Source organism: Alligator sinensis, unplaced genomic scaffold, assembly GCF_000455745.1.
Source record: "Alligator sinensis unplaced genomic scaffold, ASM45574v1 scaffold1432_1, whole genome shotgun sequence".
Classification (NCBI taxonomy): domain Eukaryota; kingdom Metazoa; phylum Chordata; order Crocodylia; family Alligatoridae; genus Alligator; species Alligator sinensis.
Genome location: NW_005843197.1, coordinates 186,063 through 206,941, shown reverse-complemented (window position 1 = coordinate 206,941; position 20,879 = coordinate 186,063). Strand labels below are relative to the sequence as shown.

At 41.4% G+C, this 20,879-nt stretch overlaps 2 protein-coding genes across 5 annotated transcripts in view; one reads left to right on the top strand and one right to left on the bottom strand.

Moving 5' to 3' along the window:
- The window catches only part of LOC102371007 (coiled-coil domain-containing protein 73-like), a gene marked incomplete at its 3' end in the record, with an annotated part of 73,737 nt that extends 64,612 nt beyond the window's left edge, over positions 1-9,125 (bottom strand). The window contains exon 1 of the mRNA XM_006037925.1: positions 9,081-9,125. Within this exon, the coding sequence (XP_006037987.1) occupies positions 9,081-9,125 (45 nt within the window). The remainder of the gene's footprint in view (positions 1-9,080) is intronic.
- Positions 9,126-11,088: 1,963 nt separating this feature from the next.
- PRRG4 (proline rich and Gla domain 4) overlaps positions 11,089-20,879 on the top strand; it is a 56,051-nt gene continuing 46,260 nt past the window's right edge. For 2 of the 4 annotated variants that reach the window (XM_025194411.1, XM_025194409.1), the window contains exon 1: positions 11,103-11,188. Coding sequence is in view for 1 of the 4 variants with exons in the window: in XM_025194408.1 (XP_025050193.1) it covers positions 11,163-11,188 (26 nt within the window). In the remaining 3 variants the exon portion in view is untranslated. Of the gene's footprint in view, positions 11,189-20,879 lie in introns of all 4 variants that reach the window. The other 2 variants (XM_025194407.1, XM_025194408.1) reach the window with 2 other exon arrangements.

Below are 20,879 nucleotides of genomic sequence, written 5' to 3'. Positions count from 1 at the left end.
ATACAAGGCTTTGTAGAATAACAGTTTGCTCTACTAGCAGAGGGTCATGATTTCACAAGATACTATAATTTACTTATGATCCCTTATGTTCTGGTAGGCCATTTACTACTGTCCTGTTATTGCATAACAAGGAAATGTAGACCACTTGGAGAAACACTGATATGTAGTTCAAAGCTGCAAAAAGTTAATAGCAAGCTTTATCTCCAGAGCTGCTCATTGTCTTAAGCAGAACACCGTAATATCTCCCTTTAAAAATTAGCTATCCTTGTAACATATTTAAGAATCTGAGTAGGATATGTTCTAAGAACAGTCAAACTGGAAAAAAAAGTATTCAGTGTCCTTATTACTAATTGTTCAATAAAGCAATAGATCTAAACTGTCATGTTAAAAATCATATGTTGTGGGGGATATCCTCTGTTCTCCAAGGTGGGAAGATAAGACCCCACACTAGCACGCTCTGGCCGCATCTACACAAGATGCTTACTGCACAGTAGCTCTTTACTATTGCGTAGTAGCATCATGGAGCATGAACTGTGACGTGATGCTACTGCACAGTAGTAATGAACTACTGTACAGTCTGCATCACCAAGAAAACGTGTGGGGACGTTACGGCGCAGTAATGCCGGGTACTACGCAGTCATTTAGTACTTGAGTATGCAAGTACTAAATGACTGTGCAGTAACCACTGCACAGTCAGCATCTCATGTAGACACAGCCTCTTTCTTGAATTATAAGCCTGATAAAAGTCAAATATGACTGTAAAATGGATGAGCCCTGAGTGCTACATCCTGACTTGGGGATGTATCTACAAGTGGGAAAACCCTCTGTTTTCAGACACACCCCTCTTTCAGGGCACAGGGGTCCCTCCCATAAGGGATTTTTCACCCTCTGTGCTTACACACTGCACCCCAACCCAGGGCATGCAACATGATAGGTGCACTTTGGTCTGGCGCAGGAGAAAAATCCCTATGGGTGTTGAGCCCCTTCCATACTTGTAGACACCCGCTGAAGGAACTATTCTCCCAGAGCACATCTGCAAGCTCGGTGGGGGTTGCCTCCTTGCTTGCAACTGTGTTAGGGAAATGATTCCCCCAACACATCTCCATAGGCATTCCCCCCTTTACTTGCACATAGTGTCTAGAGCCAAAACATAGCAACGAGTAAAATACGTTGGGCCCCAATGCACCTAGCAAGCTGCCACATCCTAAATCAGGATGCAATTTGCAAGTACTGAGAGGCAGGGGTCCAGCACCTGGTCTGCAAGTGCAGAAGGAGGAACCCTTTTGGCATTTCTCCCCTCTGTGCTTCCCCTGGTCTGCAAGTTCTGGGGGAATTCTCTGAAGAGGGGAATCCTCTGAAGAGATATTCCCTGGTGCCCTGACCAGGAACACATCTGTAAACAGCGGGTTTCCCCACTTGCAGGTGGGCTCCCAAGTCAAGGTATGGCACATAGGGTTTTTTTTCTGCAGGCACAGACCCCTGAGTCCAGGGGCAATTCTTGTCTGGCATTGTAAGAAAGTGCAGATAGCTATGGGCTGTCTGCATTCTCCCACCATAAGCGAATAGAAGTCAGCCACGAAAAAGCTGCACAAATTATTACTAGGTTTGTTGCCACTACAAAATTCAAGCACCCGTGGCACAACAAAGAGCTATGACATCTGTTCCCATGGCTTTTGTGCCACCATAGATATTTTTATGGCAACACAAAGTTGACATTGTTTGCAGCCTTTGTTATACCCCAGCAGTTGTGTACTAATTCATCTCTGTCCAAACTCAGTGCAAATAAGGTGCTTATGTGTTTGCTCTGTGATTATTTATATAATACATAAAATAGCCTTGAGTTTAAAATAAAGAAGGAAAATCTGTCCCAAAGTGATTTAAATATGGTAAAAATAGATTTAGTATAATTTATTGATTTCTTTGATTAATAATATATTTGTTGATATATGCTTACAGAAAAATCTCATATTTGTGTGCAAATTAATGTGCCCTGAAATACTACAGGAGCAGTTACAGAGACCCAATGATCCTACAAGTTTAAACTCAACTTTAAAATCATCTGATTTTACCACGTACAAATATTGAATGAGTATTTAAAATTTTACCCTTACTTTAGTACTTTAGCTTTAGCATGAAACTTATGCCATAGCATATTTTTTACAAAGTTTCAAAAGCTTTGTGGCATGAAACTAAAACATGCATATACCAAATTTTAAAAGATAATAAAATGTTTTCTTCATCTTCCCTGAGTGAATACTACTTTGTAACTAAAACAAATTAGTTTTCCTATATTAATCTATTAAGAATTAATCTGAATACATCCCTTATTACTCCCCCAGTGATGACAAAAGCCAATTATTTTGAATACCTTATGACTTCTTATAGAAGTAGGAGTATAATCTCAAACAATTTATTTACAAATGCTATTGAAATGTGCTACTAGTAAACTACACACTAATGAAAAGATAAAGCATGATACATCATTAGCAAAACTCTAGTAGAAAACAGTAAGAAGTAAAGATTTTTCAAGAATGACCTCTTGATCATTATGAATATATTCATGATAATCCTTCAAGCTTGAAGGATGCTGCAGTGAAACTTTTGTTTAACATAGCTTATTATCTTTAAATTACTTTGATACATAGTGATTATTGATAGGGGATAAAAATTCTTCTACTGAGTCAGAACAGACTCATTTGAGCAGTCCCATAAATATAAGTTTCATGCCCCATCTAAATATTAAGCTTAAAGGACGTAAGTGATTATAGTTAGTAAACAAATTAACATGTTTAAGTATCTGTAGGACTGTGATCTAAAATGCTTTGTATTAGCCTTCATCAAACTCCAGCTAATTTTTAAAGATTTTTTTTTTAAATATCTAATTTGATTATGATCTGCCTTTCCAAATTCCTTAGTTATTACAAATACAATGTTATATACACAAAATCTTTTTCCTTCACAATCTGTTTTGTCTTTTTGATGCCCTCAGTAAAGCCAAAAGTCAACGTTTGTTAAAATATATATATACACCTTAGACAATGGAGTACAATGGCACCAAATTAAAACTTATGAGTTCATAAACAAGGTAAAAATAATTAAGACATGTTGAGTCTGATCTTGCACCTACTGAAGTAATTGCAAAACTAGGGGTGGGCAACAGACAGTATTTTAGTAATTAGCAAGAGGTAGAAAAAGGTCATGATATTTAAACATGGTCTGTGCAAGTTGTATGTACGTGAAACTTCTATTCAAAATAACTAGAATGACACTTGCAAATGTGTTAACAGTTGCCTGAATGATGCTGATACTCTTTAGTTTACATAATCAGAAGGTGATTTTATTTTAAGAATATCAAAGCAATTCATAAAAATATTGTATTACAGATTCTTCTTAATTCCATCTGCAATCTATTTAATTTAACTTCAAAATGAATGTGTATTTTGTATTTAAGCATTTTAATGTAAGGAAACAACCTAAGGGCAGAGCTACATTTCCAAATTTGATTTAATTTTTGGATTTAGAATTTAGGATTCCTCAGAAAAATGTACTATTACTAAACATTAACTAGAAACCTTTGTATTTTATTTTAATCTCGAAGTAGGAACTTTATAGATAACTAAAAACTTAAAACAAAATTAAATCAATACCCATTTGAAAAGTAGAGGGGAAAAAGTACTTTTTAATGAATATAATATAGTCTCAAAAATGTTAATGATGGAAAGAACTGAATGAACAGGGCAATTCAGTTTTCTTTCAAATCTTTATACACTTTATCTGGATTTCTGTCCTAGATCTTAAAAGAAATAATTTGAAAACTCAAGAATGTCAGCTTATACAATTACTAAAAGCTACAATTATACTAATTTATCCAAGTGACAATTTGATAAAGGTTTTAATATAGCAAACTGCTAATAATTAAAAGCCTCAGGTATAATTTTATTTCCATCATACCATCTTTGTATTTCACACTTTCTGGATTGAAAGCTGTCAAAAAGTTATGCAAAGATTTTTAAAGTTTCTGAAGAAACTATGAAGAAATAAAAACTTTCTTACACTGAGGAAGAAAATACTGCATATAACTTTTTTATAAGGTATCAAAGAACACAAAACCTTAAAAGTGTTTATTTTTTATTAGATGCCTTAGGACTACAAGGATTTAAGTGTTTTTACAAAAACACTATCATAACAATAAAAGAGGAGTAATTTGATGGTTTATTTACTCGTTATAACCTTTAGAAAGTGTCAAGCCTTTTTTAAAGTGTTTGCTTCAGGCTGTAGTTTTACAAGATGGGCTGTGGATTGGTCAAGCCCCCTCGATTCTTGACCCTGAACAGATTTAGGAACAGAGTACAGCTGGCTCATGTCCAAACAGCCAAAACTGCTGCTAGGTACTTTTACTATCCTTTTCAAACTCATAATCCACCTCCTACGAAATTGCACAGCCAATTTCTCATGTTGCTCAATCATATAGTTCTTACACTTTCTGATTATTTCATAGTCTGATTAGAATACCCATTGTGAACTAAATAACTAAGTACAACTTTTAACAGACACCCAGTTCAATTTCTCTGCCTTTAACATTTATGGGTAGTGATGGAGTGTTGTTGTAGCCATGACAGTTCAGAATCATGAGAGAGGAAAGGATTTTTTAGGGTGGGATCTTTATCAACCACAACCACACATTGGTCCAATAAAATATATCACCCTAAGAAATACTTGCTTCTCACATTTAATATTTATTCTAAAGTTAAATGGAGTTATAACAGTGTTAACAGTTATAACCCTCTACTTTTTACTAGCTATTCTCATTCCCTTCCCCCCCCCATCTATTAACTACAGCTATATTCATTCTTCTTTCAGTGCGCCCCTCCCCCTACCTGTCTCTCACCTACTGACCACCTCAATTTACATTTTGACTGACTGGCTTTCTTGCATACGTACTGGTCTGTTTTACTACTCCATCCAGGAAGAGCACAGACCATCTGCAAATGCTTCCTCAGCCTGATGAAGGATATTTGTACTCAGAAGCTTGCAAAGAAAAAATTTTCCAACTGTTTGAGTTTGTCTAATAAAAGATATTGAATTTACCCAAATAAATTTGTCTGCCAACAGTTTTACTTGAGTTTTACAGAATTTCTAGTAATTTTGTTAGGAACTTTTTTGGCATAATGATCATGCCCTTTGGGGGGTTTTTCCCTCAAAGGGATTCCCTATTCAGATGCACATTGTCAACTATATGTCTTTTTATAAAGAGTAACTGCACAAGTTATTCCAAATGCAGTAGTAAGATTTACTTGGGAGAAGTGAGATAATATCTTCAAATTCTTATATTGTCTTAAATTTATTTTCCAAGCAACCTCTCATAAAATGTTCCCTTTTCTTTTTTTCATAATTCTCTTCTGGTTCTCATTAACACATTTTAATTTGCTTTATTACATTCTCTCCACCTGATCTTTTCCCCATTATATGGGTTGATAGATACAATGCTGTACTTTACTTTGACTTTAAAAACTGGTTCCCTGTCAAAACCCCTATTCACTTCTATAATACAGTGAATCATATTTTCTCTCATGCACTTCTTATGCAACTTCAATATTGCAAGACTCTTTTATGAAATCCAGAAACTTCATAATATTCTGCACAGTAAAGTTCTTTTACTTTGCCTTCCAAAGTCAGGTAACATTGGCTCATGATATTCCAAAGAGCAGCATCCTCTAATCACACTACATATAATATACTTGAGTTGATTTGATACAATCCAGATGCAGCATGAGAACTGTTCTCCTCCTCAGTTTTGTGTCTGTGGTGCTTTCATTCTATTTGACATTAAGTATCACTGATATTAGTTGTTATAGACTATTCCTTCCTCCTGAATTGGCTACCTATCTAAACAGGTGCCTCTAATTTGTTCTTGCCAAAATCTTACTCTTATCAATCAAAAACTATTCCACGTAGCAGCTTATCCTTCCGCACAAAGACCCCTCTAGTACAAAGTTCCATGAGGCTAAATTCTTGGCCCACTACATTATTCTGCTATCTTAATTCTTCTGTGAACATTAACCACTACTCTTATGAACTAAATAGGCATTACAACACCTTTACTAACTTCTCCCAGCTGTCCTTCCTTGCCTCTCTTGACAAGGTACCTTTATCGGTTTATCAGCTTTCTTCAGATAAAACTCTCTGATACAAGTTCCCCTTGGGTAAAGGGAGCACATTCCAAAATTCAGTTCCATTGCTTCTGCTATCTCACATCTTGATTCAGAATATCAATTTTCCCCTTTCAGTGATGACACTGATGTTATTTTCAGTCTACATCACAGTTTCCCCCAGCATCCCTAACTATGTATCTGATTATAACCATTGGTACAATATTGCCTATTTATGACACTACGTCAACTCTACCTCTGCTGAAAATCTCATCCATTTTTCTTTCCTCTTGCCTTTATTGCTGAAGCTCTAGAATTTCCCAAATCTTCAGCTGATAAAATAACATTATGTTGTGAAGGCTTCTGTGTGCATCCTTACTGTAACAGGGTATGCTGGCCGTTTAAGGTGAGGGCTATACACCAGGGGTGTCAAACATATAGCCCACAAGCCAAACACCACCATCCAGTCTGGTGCTGCCCGTGGCTCTAATCAGATCCACACAGGGCATAGCGCATGCCCATGGTGCAGGGCCAGTCAGCAGCTTGTAGGCACTGCATGAAGTGCAGGTCATGGACTGGCTGAAGCAGGTGCCACATGCAGCATAGTCTAGCCAGGGCAGCCACTGCATGCAGCGTGGCTGCTGCTGCAGCCGGACTGCACTGTATGTGTCAGGCATTCCAGCCATTCCAGGATCCACACCGCAGGCAGCATGGGTCCCAAACCAGCTGTAGTGGCCCCATAGAGCCAGATAAGTTTGACACCCCTGCTACAGGCCATGCTCAGCCTTTACCCAGTTGAACCCTGAACACAGGAATTCTGAGAAGTATAGTTTCTAGGAAGACCCTTGGAAATATAATCTGGCAGCAATACATTTTAAGAAGGGAATTTTGGGAAACCAAAAAGAACCTAGTTTTAAAATGAAGACAGCAACTAGAAAGGGAGCAAAGCACATAGGGCACAAACAAAAGTGAGTTTTCAAGCAATCTGGCCCCTGAAAATACACTACAGCCATAACTTAACACACATGCATGGCTGCAGAGCACATTTTAAAAAGCCAATCAAGCGAAAAATTCACTCTGGTTAATTTAGGTATTACATCAAAGCACTCAAAAGCAGAGCGCCTTAGGGAACTTGTATTCCCTCCAGGGTTAATTTTTCATGTGGGCAGCTCCACACTGGCTGCTCCTGGCTGTTGAATGGCCAGAGCTAAGGTTGGGGGAAGGGGGAAATGGAACCCCCTTGCTGCAGGGGCCTGACTTAGCTCCCCACAATAGTCTAGCCGGGGTAGCTAGGGTGGGGCCATGAGGTGAAGGGGCCCCGTTCCCCACCCATCACACCCAGCTCTGGCCAGGTTTCCCTGCAGGTTTCCCTGCAAGAGAGACTGGGAAAGGGTCGTGCTGTGCTTGGAGAGAACTCAAATTAAAATAGGTTCCTGGGTCTCTCTGATGAGCAGAGGAGAAGATAAACAGGAGGCAATCAGGAAATTTCCACATACAGAAAAGCCATGAAGAAGGAAAGTGGGAGTGGGAAAAAGAGCTGGGATCTGGATAAGACCAGCAGAGACTTGAATCAGGTTATAAGCTTAGAGAGGAGCTAGCAGGATGATGGAAGAGAAAATAGGAAGAGGACCACAAAAGATTTTGGGTGGGAATGAACTGGCAACTTCATGTTTTAAAACTGACAGACCAGGCTTCCATAAAAAAAAAAGAGAAAAAGCTCTCTGCACTCACCTGCATGAAGTGCAGAACAAGAGTTTTCTTAATTTAACCAGAAGGCTAAATCAAACTACTGTATCAGCTGAGAGGAAAATGAGCACAACTAGGTAGGAAAACTGAGGCAGTATCTCTTTCACCACAGGAGGAAATGAGAGATCTCTGGCCCTAACATGTACTAAAAACACAGTCACACCTAAATCCTCAAACAACAGCTATATCTCAGAAAACATTTCAGAATTCAGGTTAAAACTCATCTTCTTTTTAAAACCTTTCCCTAAATTTAAAATATTTTTTAAATGTTCCAAGGATTTGCTCCAGCCAATCTCAAAGATTTTCCTCTCTCAAGCCTTTCATTCAACTAGTACCATCCTCTTCTCTGTTCCTCCAATCAATCTCACTACTATGCTATAACAATCTTCTCTGCAGTTATTGCCATTTGGAATAGCTTTTCTGTGTCTATTTGCCTCATTGATGCTCCATCTCATTTTAAGTCTCAGACAAACATCTAACTTTACTCCTTTTCCTATACTTATTATGTCCTTTATTGTTAGAACATGTAACAATACAGTAGTTGTAATCTGATACATAGGTTGTACATTGTACAAAATGTTAAATAACGTTCTATTGTTATTTATAAATTTAAATGAATCTTTGGCTATCCCTTGATACAAGGATGATGTCTGCCAGGTGTTGTGTAATACTTGCTGCTTGCTCCCGAGTGACCATCTGTCATTTTGGGAAAGTACTGACTGTACTATACTGACTGTACTAACTCACAGATAAGCAGCCGCAGCCATTGCGTATCTTGTCACGCTATTGCCGTAACTGTTGGGCACCACCTCAAACCCGGGGGGAGACCACCATATAAGGGAACGAACAGAACAATAGAAGCCAACTGGCTCACGGGGATACTGACAATTGTGTCAGTCTTATAAAACAACCAGGAATCCGGAAGAGAACACTCCGGAGTCCTAGACTAAACGAGCAGGGTGGAATCTGGCCAATTCTATCCCAGTCTCGCGAACGCCCACTGCTATCCAAAACCCAGGGCGACCCCTCCGCATCCCGAACAAGTGATCTCTCCCAGGGGAGCGAATAACTGCAGTATTTGTAACAGCTGGAAGAACACTGAGCCTCACTACCAACGTGAGTACAAAAATTAAACTTTTTGCATTTCACTTTAAGTGCCAAGGGACTCTGCCTCTGTGTTATTACCTCCTCGTTCTCGCCCAGAGCGTTTAACTCCACCGCACGCGACATGGCGACGAGGATGGGATCCCTGAGACGAGAAGGGAAAACACATGCAGACCCCTTAGTAAAGTATTGCCCGTGGGCCAACCATCAGTGGCCCCCGCCGACCAATGCGGACGGCCTCTGGGCCCACATCGCCTACCACCAGGTCGCACAAAATGGAAAGTTAGGGGGCTATTTGTCCATCCAGCTGACCGACACCCTCACACACCAGCCTGGGGCAGCCAAAGAATGGGTGGTGTCCGGGCTCAGTCCCGCTGTGCTTGGGTGCCTCCTATCATGCCCCTCTGTCCTGTATTGGCCCCCCGACGTAGTGGCGGAGGTCGAACTTAGTCGGATTAAACCCATGGGTTGGGGTATCGATCATGCACCCGAAAAAGAATTCACCTGGTGTATACAACACCTCAAGACAGGAAGAGGCTGTGATACCCCCCCCCCCGACAAGTTCTGCTATAAGGCTATCATCCCGGGAGGGGCCGAAAATGTAATATTAACTACCTTGAGGGAGAACCTAGAAGAGGAGGGAAAAAATTCCTCTAAGTGGAGCGGACAGAAGTGGGATAAAGGAAAAATGCTTAATGTCTTGTTTTGCTCATTTTCCACGCTGATGAGACACGCCGCAAATCAAGCGAGTCTAATACAGACACTCACGAAGATGGCTGCCGACCATGCCGCGACCACACCTGAAGATGGCGCCGAGGTGGCAGAGCAGGGGCGGGGAGAAGAAGAGGCGGGGACCATGAGTAACAAAGATCCGCCCCCCTCACCACGAGAGGCGTTCCCTGTGGCGTCAGCCCCTCCGCTCGAGGCGGAAATCCCGCCCCCCTACCCAGACGCTTTATGCCCGCCAAAATATCCGCTCGGGGATCACAAGAATCTAGACATCAATATGGTTGCTCCCCCCATACACGCTAACCCGATTGCCATCACTAAGGCGGTAATAGACCAAGCGGGAACCCAGACGACCACTACCACGTATAGTTCCCGCTCAAGGGGGGAACTACAAGACCTAGCGAAGGACACCAAAATTCAGCTGGGCGAAACCATCGCCATCTGGCTAGGACGATTATTGCTAGAACATGGGTCAGAATCAGTTGATTATGAGGAGTGCGCGGCGCTTATGCGTCAGCCGGCTTGGAGCGGGGGGGCGTGTGTCGACACGGACAAGCTGGTAACTGACGCTGGCCCATACCCTTGCCAGCGGCCACCATCCTGGCACTTATGGTCCGCGCCCATGCGTGGCACACGAACCCACCACTCACGCCTGCACCTACCACCCAGCTTCTCTACGCCATAGCGGGAACTAGCTACTTGACCTGGGATGCCTCCCGCAGACCCTTAAACCTTACGCGTCAAGAATCACACAGTGCCTGGCCTCACCGCTATTGCGGAGACCCGGCAAACGTTCCGGTGTCTTCTTCGTCTATAGTCGTGCGTGGAACTATACGGAGGTCCCAATACCCCCATGTTCCGGCTTCTATTAAGCCCATTGATTGGAGAACCCCTCGGAAATGTTTTAAGCTCCCTAGGAAAACTGACGAGCGCCCAGCGAGGACCACACACGCAAAAGGTTGCTGCTGCCACAACACAATGGTCGAATATGCCAGACAAACCCCGCAAACCTTGAGACCCGGGACCGCCGGAGCGATCTCCGGAAAAACGAGCCATGTTTGGGTTCGTCCTCAACAAAAGCGGCCTGACTAAGGCACAGACCCACCATCTGGGGGATGTGGTCCAACGGGCCTTGGCGGAGAGACTGGGCTTTACGTTCCAGTCAGGGGATGCCCAAGAAGTAAAAAACGAGTAGCGGCCACCAAGACAGGCTACGCCAGCTGCGACCCCACAGATGACCGCCCGTACGCTACCTTTGACGTAAGTGCAACTTCTTCTTCTCGTGCTATCCCCGTTCAGTTTCTCCTAGACACGGGCACACAAGTTAACATGCTACGTCCTTGGTGTCAGAAGTGGGACACCAGAGGGGATGCCCAAGAAGTAAAAAACGAGTAGCGGCCACCAAGACAGGCTACGCCAGCTGCGACCCCACAGATGACCGCCCGTACGCTACCTTTGACGTAAGTGCAACTTCTTCTTCTCGTGCTATCCCCGTTCAGTTTCTCCTAGACACGGGCACACAAGTTAACATGCTACGTCCTTGGTGTCAGAAGTGGGACACCAGGTTGGGGGGATTACTGGTGAGTTTTAAGGTGGCTGAGGAGTCCAATCCATGCTTTGCAAGTTTTTTCCACAGATATGACAAGTGGTGCTTTAAGAGCTTTTCCACAGATATGACAAGTAGTGCCTGAGGGGGAGGGGGGAGGCACAACTGTTGACCAGGATGTTGTGCGCTTTCCTTCCTTCTCTACCATTTCTCAGCTTCCTGATCAAGACAGTTCTCTTTGAAGTGGACTGTAGCTTGATGTATGGTGCAGCACCACTGAGATCTGTTACCAGCCAGCACGTCTTAATTTGTAGGGTTGATGCCACCCCTCTTAAGGTATGCTTTTAAGGTGCCCTTGTAATACTTCCTCTGTCCTCCACGGGTCTTCTTACCATGACTAAGTTGAGAGAAGAGGACTTGCTTCGGAAGACGAGTGTCAGCCATCTGCACACAGTGGCCACCCCATGGAGTTAATGTTTCATGATCTTTGCTTCAATGCTGGTTATGTTAGCTGCAGAGAGGATGCTGGCATTGGGGCAATGGTCTTTCCATCTAATGCAAAGGATCTTCCTGAGGCAATGCTGATGGAACCATTCCAGGCACTTAAGATGGCTTCAATATGTCACTTACATCTCATACCCATATGGAAGCATGGGGATAATCACTGCATTGTAGACCACTATTTTAGTTTGCATTTGCATATCTCAGTCAGCAAAGACACAGTGAAGCAGCTTTCCAAATTATATATTGGCACAGTGAATCCTATGTTCGTTTTTTTATCAAGACTGGCTAACTGAGAGAGGTGACTGCCCAGGTATGAACTTCTTCATTAACCCATATTTTGATGAGAAGTTGGTGAAATTTTTGCACTAGTGCTGTACCACCAGCTTTGAAGATCTCTGTGGGGATGCCATCTGGGCCGGGCACCTTATTGTTCTTGGTCTGAGTGATGGTATGCCAGATTTCCTTCAAGGATGGGGGAATCAGCAAGAGGTTCTATTACTGGGTGTTGTTGGCAGCTGAGACCTCAGATTCATGGTTGAGTAGAGTCTTGAAGTGCTCCTTCCAGTGTTGCTTGATGAATGCATTGTCCGTGAGAAGGGTGGAGCCAATCTGGGATTGCAAGGGGGTTGGGCCACTGGCCCATGAAACATGGCTTTTATTGCTTGAAAAAAGCTTCATGTCATGTTGGTCAGCTCAACTTTGGATCTCCATGGCCTTCACTTACCACCACTGATTCTTGATGTCACCACTGGTTCTTGATTTAAATGTGTATATGGATATAGGGTATTTTAGATAGTAAAGGGACAGGTGTCCAATTTAGGCCTGTCCCTTTTGGGAGAATTATAATTGTACCCATAAACTACCATATTTTCTTGCACTTACCCTGCACTTTTACCCCAAGCCAGGTGGCAGAAATGGGGGGTTGCATAATATGTGAGAAATACGGATCCCCGTAGATCTGGAAATTTGGCAGTGGGGGAGCAATAGCAATGTTTATTTCCATGTAGCTCTGGGACCACCAGTCCCCATTGCCAAATCTCCAGACATGTGGGAATCCCTCCTGGCCAGATGACATGGCCCCATACACCAGATCGCACTGGTACATACAGTCAGACTCAGTGTGGGATCAGACCTGGAGCATGGTATTGGACCTGGTATGCAACCACAGACCCAACGCACAGTCCTGGCTCTGGACCCAGTGTACCAGATTAGTTTGTGGGCCCCACTCAGTGTGCAGGACTGGAAGCAGGCTTGGCTCCCTAGCTGCTGATATTAAGGTACTACAAGGAATTATTTTTTTTATGCTGCTTTTCAAAAATGAGGCATGTTATTTGCAAAAAAATATGGCATTATCTTTTCAATTACTGTTAATTTTTTATCAAATGTATATGCTTTGTTTATACTAATTATTCATCCTGGTAATAATATTAAAAAAGTATATATTAAAGTTGAGTTCTACATTAATTGGGATTCTTGCATTATTGGCACTTGTCACAATCAGCATGCAACATATCTTGAATTCTTCACTGTATAGTGTATCATAAGATCATAGACTCATAGAAAGTTAGGGTTGGAACATTTAATTACATTAAAAAGAGGTGTCAAAAGGAAGCCTGTGGAAAACAAAACCCAACATGTAATCAGGTAATTAAAAACTGTATGATAATCATTACACAAAATGGGACCAAAATAATGTTTATGGGCAACCTTGACACCAGAATTTATTAACTTCAGAGTCATCTGTATTCAAACTCAATTTTCTTTAAAACTGGTTTCTTTCTTTGGATATAATTTTCTAAGTACGGTAAAGGAAACTTACTTTTGAGTCAGCTTTGAAAAAGGCAGAGAAACAATATTTTTTTCCGAAAAGGTATGTATTTTAGAAGATTTTGGCATTCAGCTAGTCACCACTTCTATTGCTCCAACGGCTACCGATCAAATACTCCCTATCCTCTATATTAGAGTATATCCCTATTCAGGTAAAGTGTGAAGAATGTGCTTAGCCCCTTATGTGTAAAGTATTTTCTTGATTTGAAATATTTTCCTGAAGGAGGGCCATGATACATAATGATTTATAGTCTCTGTTTATGTTATCATCTTAAATTTTACTTCACTTTTCAGGTATTGATTATAGTTGTGTTCAGTAACTTCAGTGTTAACATTGTGTCAAGACTACATATAATACAATATTTTATCCCCCCACCTTGGAAGAGTGTCTCACATTGCTCAACATAATGTCTCCATCTGATCACTAAGGAGCACTGACAGATTTTGGATGACATCTTGTCTATAATACTCCAATGAAGGATTATTTGAATGGCTCTGAGTTTGAACAGTAGGAGAATTAAAGTGGCAAAAAAGACTAAGCAAACCCTCAGTTTGTTCTCAGAGTGAGCTTTTGATACTATATCAGTGTCTGATGAGCTAGATTTTCACTACTCACTAGCTCTGCTTAGCTTATAACCTCATCTTCAGAGCAGGGGCAAACATTTATTTTGATCATTTAGTATTTGTACAAACAGAAGCTCCAGCCAACAAGAAACCCACCATATTAGTTTTTTTTACATGCATAATAAGAGCTCACAGTTTAAACAAACAAGCCATAGAGTGGGATGAGGCATAAAAGCAGAGAGATGAAATTATTCGTTTAAAATCAGTCTATTAGAAGTCAAACTGAGACTAGAACGCAAGTCTTCTGACTCCTGGTCTAGTGTTCTTTCCACTTGACCACACTGCCTCTGGACAAATGCACAGTAAAAAGTAAAAAATCCCATGGAGAGTGAAGAAATAATTCATTCTTCTCTCAAAACAAGAATAGTACTGTAATTCTTTACTCTCTATTCATTTTCTGGTCTGTTCCCTGCATAATAGCGTGATGCACCACTCTTAGGTAAATTTACAATATACCAGTCATCTGATGGAGTTAAGATTTGTAACAGATTCATAACTAAAATCACAGGACCTTTTTGTACCATTGGTTATTAATTAAAATGCCAATTTATCTAAAGGCACAATTCTCCCTGAAAATCAGAAGTGGTAGATTATGCCCTGCCGTTATCTATTATCTTGGTATTTCAAAATATAAATGCTTAAATGCATCCTTAATAACTAAGTTCTACTGGGTTAATGGTGGAAGTGGGCTACACTGTAGCTCCTTTTATCTTTCAGGTTCCCCCACACAACCCCAGCCGCTAATTGGTGGAGGGGCCCCAGTTGTGGCTCGCTCCTGATTGTCAAGGAAGTGAAAACCACGGTTTTGAACATGGTGCCATTTGTGCCTCCCCACCAGTCAGCAGCAAGCAGCGGGGCCCTTGGGGCCCCTTGGCCAATTAGCGTCTGGAAGGCAGAAATAGCACCATGTTTAAAAATGTGGTTTTTGCTTCTCTGCTGATCAGGAGCGAGCTACAAGTGGGGCCCCTCTGCCAATAAGCAGCAGGAGAGTGCACAGGGCAACCTGCAAAATTAAAGGAGCAGTAGTGCAGCCCAGTTCTGCTGTGAATCTAGTAAGGCCCTATTAATAACCATACAGTATAGAATTTATTGATAGAACAAACACCACACATACAAGTAGATGTATACTCTTACAAGTTGTTAGAAGTTTCTAACATTTTTCCTCTATAAATTGTTATTAAGAGCAATGTGAAACCATTTTTGGATGATGGAGGAGATTAATGTTTTGGATACTTAGGCTCCTACCAGATATGACATTTAAGACGCAATAAGTCTGTTAATTGCATCTTAAGTTGTAAACAGGAAAACACTTTCAGGCAATTAATGGTGCCACAAAAAGGGAAGCCAGCCACAAAAAAAAATTATACAAAAAATATGTATTATTTTTGTGGCTTTTTTCCACTGCTTATTGGGAGTGGGTCTAGATTATGCCTTGGGGTCCCCTGGGTTCGGCTGACTAAGGGAGACCACTACTTGTGCTTCTGACTGAGGGAAGCACCCCAAGTTCTTGAAGTGAATCAAGTACCCTCGAGGGCTACTAGGCCTGTGTTTCCTAGGGTGCACAGAGCCAGAATCAAGCCCAGCCGTGGGTGGTGGCAGTGGAACCCCCAGGCTAGTGAGTGTGCTCCAGGAAGGGGGTTGGCCAGACATGAGGCACCCCCAGGGAGGCACTTGGAGCCTGGAAGGTGGCCAAGCACAGTGAGGTGGGTTGCTCAACACAGGAGTGCCCCCTACTGGCCCACCACAAGCACCAAAAAGTAAAACCTTGAGTCTTTTTCCTTAGATTTTATACAGCAGTCAATACAGATTTTTAAAAGTATTATTCTATTTAACTTTTAAAATAGATCAAAACAAAAGTAAAATAAACATTATCAAGACCAATATACTTTTTGTATATTGTCTATATTATACTTCTTTCAAACAGCTCAAAAATATCATATAATTTAAGTAATTTTCTGCCTTTCATAGAGGCAAAAAAGCTCACTAAGCTGAGAAAGTAAATCAACAAGTATATGCTGGAGTCATTTGCAGTACAGCTGAAAAAACACGAATGAGGTTTGTTGGTCTTTAAGATCTTTTATCTTTTATCAAGAAACAGCTATAGTACTTGAAGATGAATCCCCCTATTTATTTTTTGTAAATCACAAAATATTCATATCTTAACACTTAGTAGTGCTAACAATTTTCCTAAAGCAAGGACTGGCAACTTTTCAGAGCCAGCACCTGGAACAACCTGGCTCAGGTCTAAAGTAGGCTAGTCTTTTGATGCAGCAGCTTTTTCCTGCCAATATTTCTCGCTACCATCCAGCTGTGGCATGGGCATAGCTCCTCCCTGCCCAGTCCCAGCATAGGCAAAGCCCCTGCTACTGGAATACAACCAAAGCCCCCAAATTTCTCAAGCCAGATCCAGTGGCCCTGAGAGCTGGATCTACCCTGCAGGCCATCTTGCCAGCCCTTACCCTAATGTAATAGTTTGAATTTGTCCTTTACCCCCCAGTATTTATGGATGATCAAATGAAAAATATTTGTAATTGTCAACGTAACAACTAGCTCTTTGCTTTACAATTAAACAAACACAATAAAAAGTAAAAATTGAAAATAGGCAACTTTTTTCCTTAACTTGGTAACTGACTGTGTTATTAGGAATAAACAAACACATGACAGCCATACCATTGTCAGTAGGTGTGGCTACTAAACAAGTACTAAATAATTGCGCAGTAACCACTGCACAGTAGTGTCTCATTTAGCCACACCCACTGACAATGATAGTGCTAATACAAGTACTAAATAAATGCACAGTAAATGGAGTTACTGCGCAGTATCACTGGGGAACGTCTTTTGTGACACTACTGCTCAGTAGCCTAATAATACTGTGCAGTAGCATATTAGCACTTTCCATACCATGACATGCTGCTGCACAGTATTATTCAGCTAATGGGATCTTAATAGTAGTAGCTTGTGTAGACCCACCCATTGTACACCAATAAGAACTGAACTGTGCAAACTCTAAAGAAGAATATATGCTACAAAAGCACATACCACTACCTTCCATGCCATTTAGGACACAAGATGCTGATGTGAACATTTTTTGTATGAACGTTGGTTATTACTTTTTGTAGAAGAGTATGAATTCCTATAATAATTTTTTATAATAATGAAAAAACAAAAGTAACACAAGGGAAACAATCTTAAAACAATGTAAGCACACTTACCCTTCTTATACGCAATTCTTCTACTGCCTCCAGTAAACTTGTTTTAAAATCCAGTAGCTGAATAGAAAACAATGTTTCTGAAGAACTTTGAAAAGTATAATCAGGTTTCTTTGTCTTGAAGTCTTTATCCATGTTTAAAATTTATATCTGCAAAATTAACATAATCTCATCAGCTTTAATCTTTATGGAGCACTCTCTCAAATCTTGAAAATATTCAAAATAAAAAATAATAGATAGTGTACTTTAGCCATTTGTGAACTGATTAGATTAGGCACCAGTTTTTAATTAAACAAAAACTGAAATCCTCTTTAAAGTTAGTGTGGTTAAAAGAGGATTTTTTATTTATTCATGTGCATGATACAACTTGACATTTTAGTGGTTTGGGTAGGGAGGTTTTGTTCTTTTTTTATGTTTCTAACAATTGAACTGTTACTAAAATCAAACTAGCATGGGTAGGCTATAACTGCTATTTCCAACTATGAAAAATAGTAAAATATTCTAAAACCCAAGACTTCAAAAAAGCATATGTCAGGTCTCAAAACAATTATGATTTCTTTTAATGAATACATGTAGGATTATTTTAATGTATCTTCTTGTTTCTGGACCTTTAGGAGATGCTTGGTTTTTCAAAATTTTCTCCATAGTCATGATTGCTATCAACTTTGGAAGTAACATAAAAGTGACTCGGTAAGGAACATTAGCTCACAGTAGGCTCTGTGCTACTGTGGCTAGCTTGCTATGGATACCTGAGCTAGCTACTTTACAATGAACTCAGATAGCTCAGCATTATACAGTAGTCACAGAAGTGGCTGCAGGGTAGATATACTTCAACTTTCTTTAAAGTAAAAGTGAGATTTTTTCATGATTGCTTGACTTCAGGCACTGGAACTTTAAATATCATAGTTATCATGAAACATAATAGAATTAGAAGGTTGGAGACACAAATAGTAGCTGCAGATGCTGAGATGTGATGTAGTAGTAGTACCTGTCTTCTTTCTAGATTTTATCTACCTAGCCGTTTACTAGCTTTACTCCATTACACATAGGCATATGCATAAGGAGTTGTGGTTGCTTGCCTTAGGTAGAATACTGATGCCTGTTATAGTAAAGGTAGAGCATTTGGTTTTGAGATTGGTGACGGCAGGTTAAAGCACTTTCCTCAGTTTAGCTCTTTTTTTATTCATGGAACTCCTAGTGGACTCCAAGATGAACATGAGTCGGCAGTGTGACGAAGCCATCAGAAAAGCTAATGGCACTTTATCATGCATCAGCAGATGCATGACGAATAGATCCAAAGAGGTGATACTTCCCCTCTATCGGGCGCTGGTCAGACCACAGTTGGAGTACTGCGTGCAATTCTGGGCACCGCACTTCAAGAGGGATGCAGATAACCTGGAGAGGGTCCAGAGAAGGGCCACTCGTATGGTTAAGGGCTTGCAGACCAAGCCCTACAAGGAGAGACTAGAGAACCTGGATCTTTTCAGCCTCTGCAAGAGAAGGTTGAGAGGCGCCCTTGTGGCTGCCTATAAGTTCATCACGGGGGGCACAGAAGGGAATTGGTGAGGTTTTATTTACCAAGGTGCCCCCGGGGGTTACAAGAAATAATGGCCACAAGCTAGCAGAGAGCAGATTTAGACTGGACGCTAGGAAGAACTTCTTCACAGTTAGAGTGGCCAAGGTCTGGAACGGGCTCCCAAGGGAGGTGGTGCTCTCCCCTACCCTGGGGGTCTTCAAGAGGAGGCTGGATATGCATCTAGCTGGGGTCATCTAGACCCAGCCCTCTTTCCTGCCTATGCAGGGGGTCAGACTCGATGATCTATTGAGGTCCCTTCCGACCCTAACATCTATGAATCTATGAACTCTAGTAATTGCACATACAGCAGCTGTGCTTTTTTTTTCCTTTTGGAAAGATATTTCTGAACTTAAAAAACTAAGTAGTCCGCAGTTTAGAATAGCTGGATAGTTCAGAATAGTGGGAGTTAGGCTGTTTCTGCCTTACCTGGGAGGCATTTTGAGGGAATGGGGACATCACACAGCATAGAATCAGGGCTTAAGGTCTTGTTCACTGTTGGCTAAACCCAAAAATGGACAAAGCCCAAGTTGTTTGGGACCCTAATAGTAGATTGATTGATTCTCTTCCCAGTTACACCACTGCAAACCAGAAGTAATTCAATGAAATCATGTTACACTCATGTTAAAAATAGAATTGAGCCCATTATTGTTTTCTGTCTTATATAGAGCCAAACTTCTTGTCAGCAAATAATAAATCATGAAGAAGAAAAGCTAATTAAACTCCCACACCATTAACAAAAGATTTAAGTAGAATGAGACAACCAAATTATCAGGGAATAGAGACTGAAATCTGGTTACAAAATTTGGGTTCAAGCATGTCTCCATATTAAATGTTAACTGGCTGCTTGAATGCACCAATATATTTATTGTAAATTTAACCAATCTGCACATGTAAACATGAGCATGCAGTTAAGCATGCATTTTGGACACAAAGTACATGCTTCATTTGCTGAAATTGAAATATACCAGTAGCAGAATTCAGAACAGAGACACTTAGCCAAATCTCCCACTGAATTCAATTAAGCAGGCCCCCAATAACAGATAAAATAATTCTTTCTTTCTATTACTTGAAAAAAACTAAGTTTTCTAAGTTCTGGGTTTGCCCTATTGCTTCAAGTTACACTACTAATACATAAAGTTGGGGGGGCTGGGAGCGGCCCGAGCCCTTTTCCGTGCTGCACGCGGGCTGTGGCCAGCAGCCCGGGCACGCCGGGTCAGAGAGGGAAGGCCGTCGAGCTGGAATTAGGCACAAACGCTTAGCGGTAGTTTAAAAGATTGTTTACTTACATCGAGATGGCAGTGGTGTAGGCTGGAAAACTTGCTTGAGATGCGGTTACAGACAGACAACAAAACAAAACTCGAACCTGCAGGGCACGAGGGTACGTCGCAAGGGGTTTTCGGCGACGGGAAGATGCAAAACACGAGGGTACGTCGCAAGGGGTTTTCGGCAATGGGAAGATAAACCTGCAGGACTCAAACCCGGGTAGAAGAGCTCTGAGGTCGGTCGTCTGGCAAGGACTCACACAAAGTTTGCTAGGCTCCGTGGGTCCGGTTCTTTTGTGCACAGGAAGGGATACGTCTAGGCTGCGATCGACGACAGGGAGAGGCTAGAGGTTGATCAGACCTCTGTTGCCTGCTTGAAATGCGCTGGGTCCGTAAGGATCCACAGCGCTTAGAGATCTTCACACAGCGTGAAGTCTCCTCCTCCCGGTGTTCGTGGAGTCCTCCAACTTGGGCGGAAACCACTCAAGCCTTTTATATGGCTAGCAAGCCAATCACTAGCCGCCACGTGTGTATAATTTAGAACTGGCCAATAATGGGACTCGAATTAGCATACAAATGGCGGGAACGCTTTGCAACGAGCAT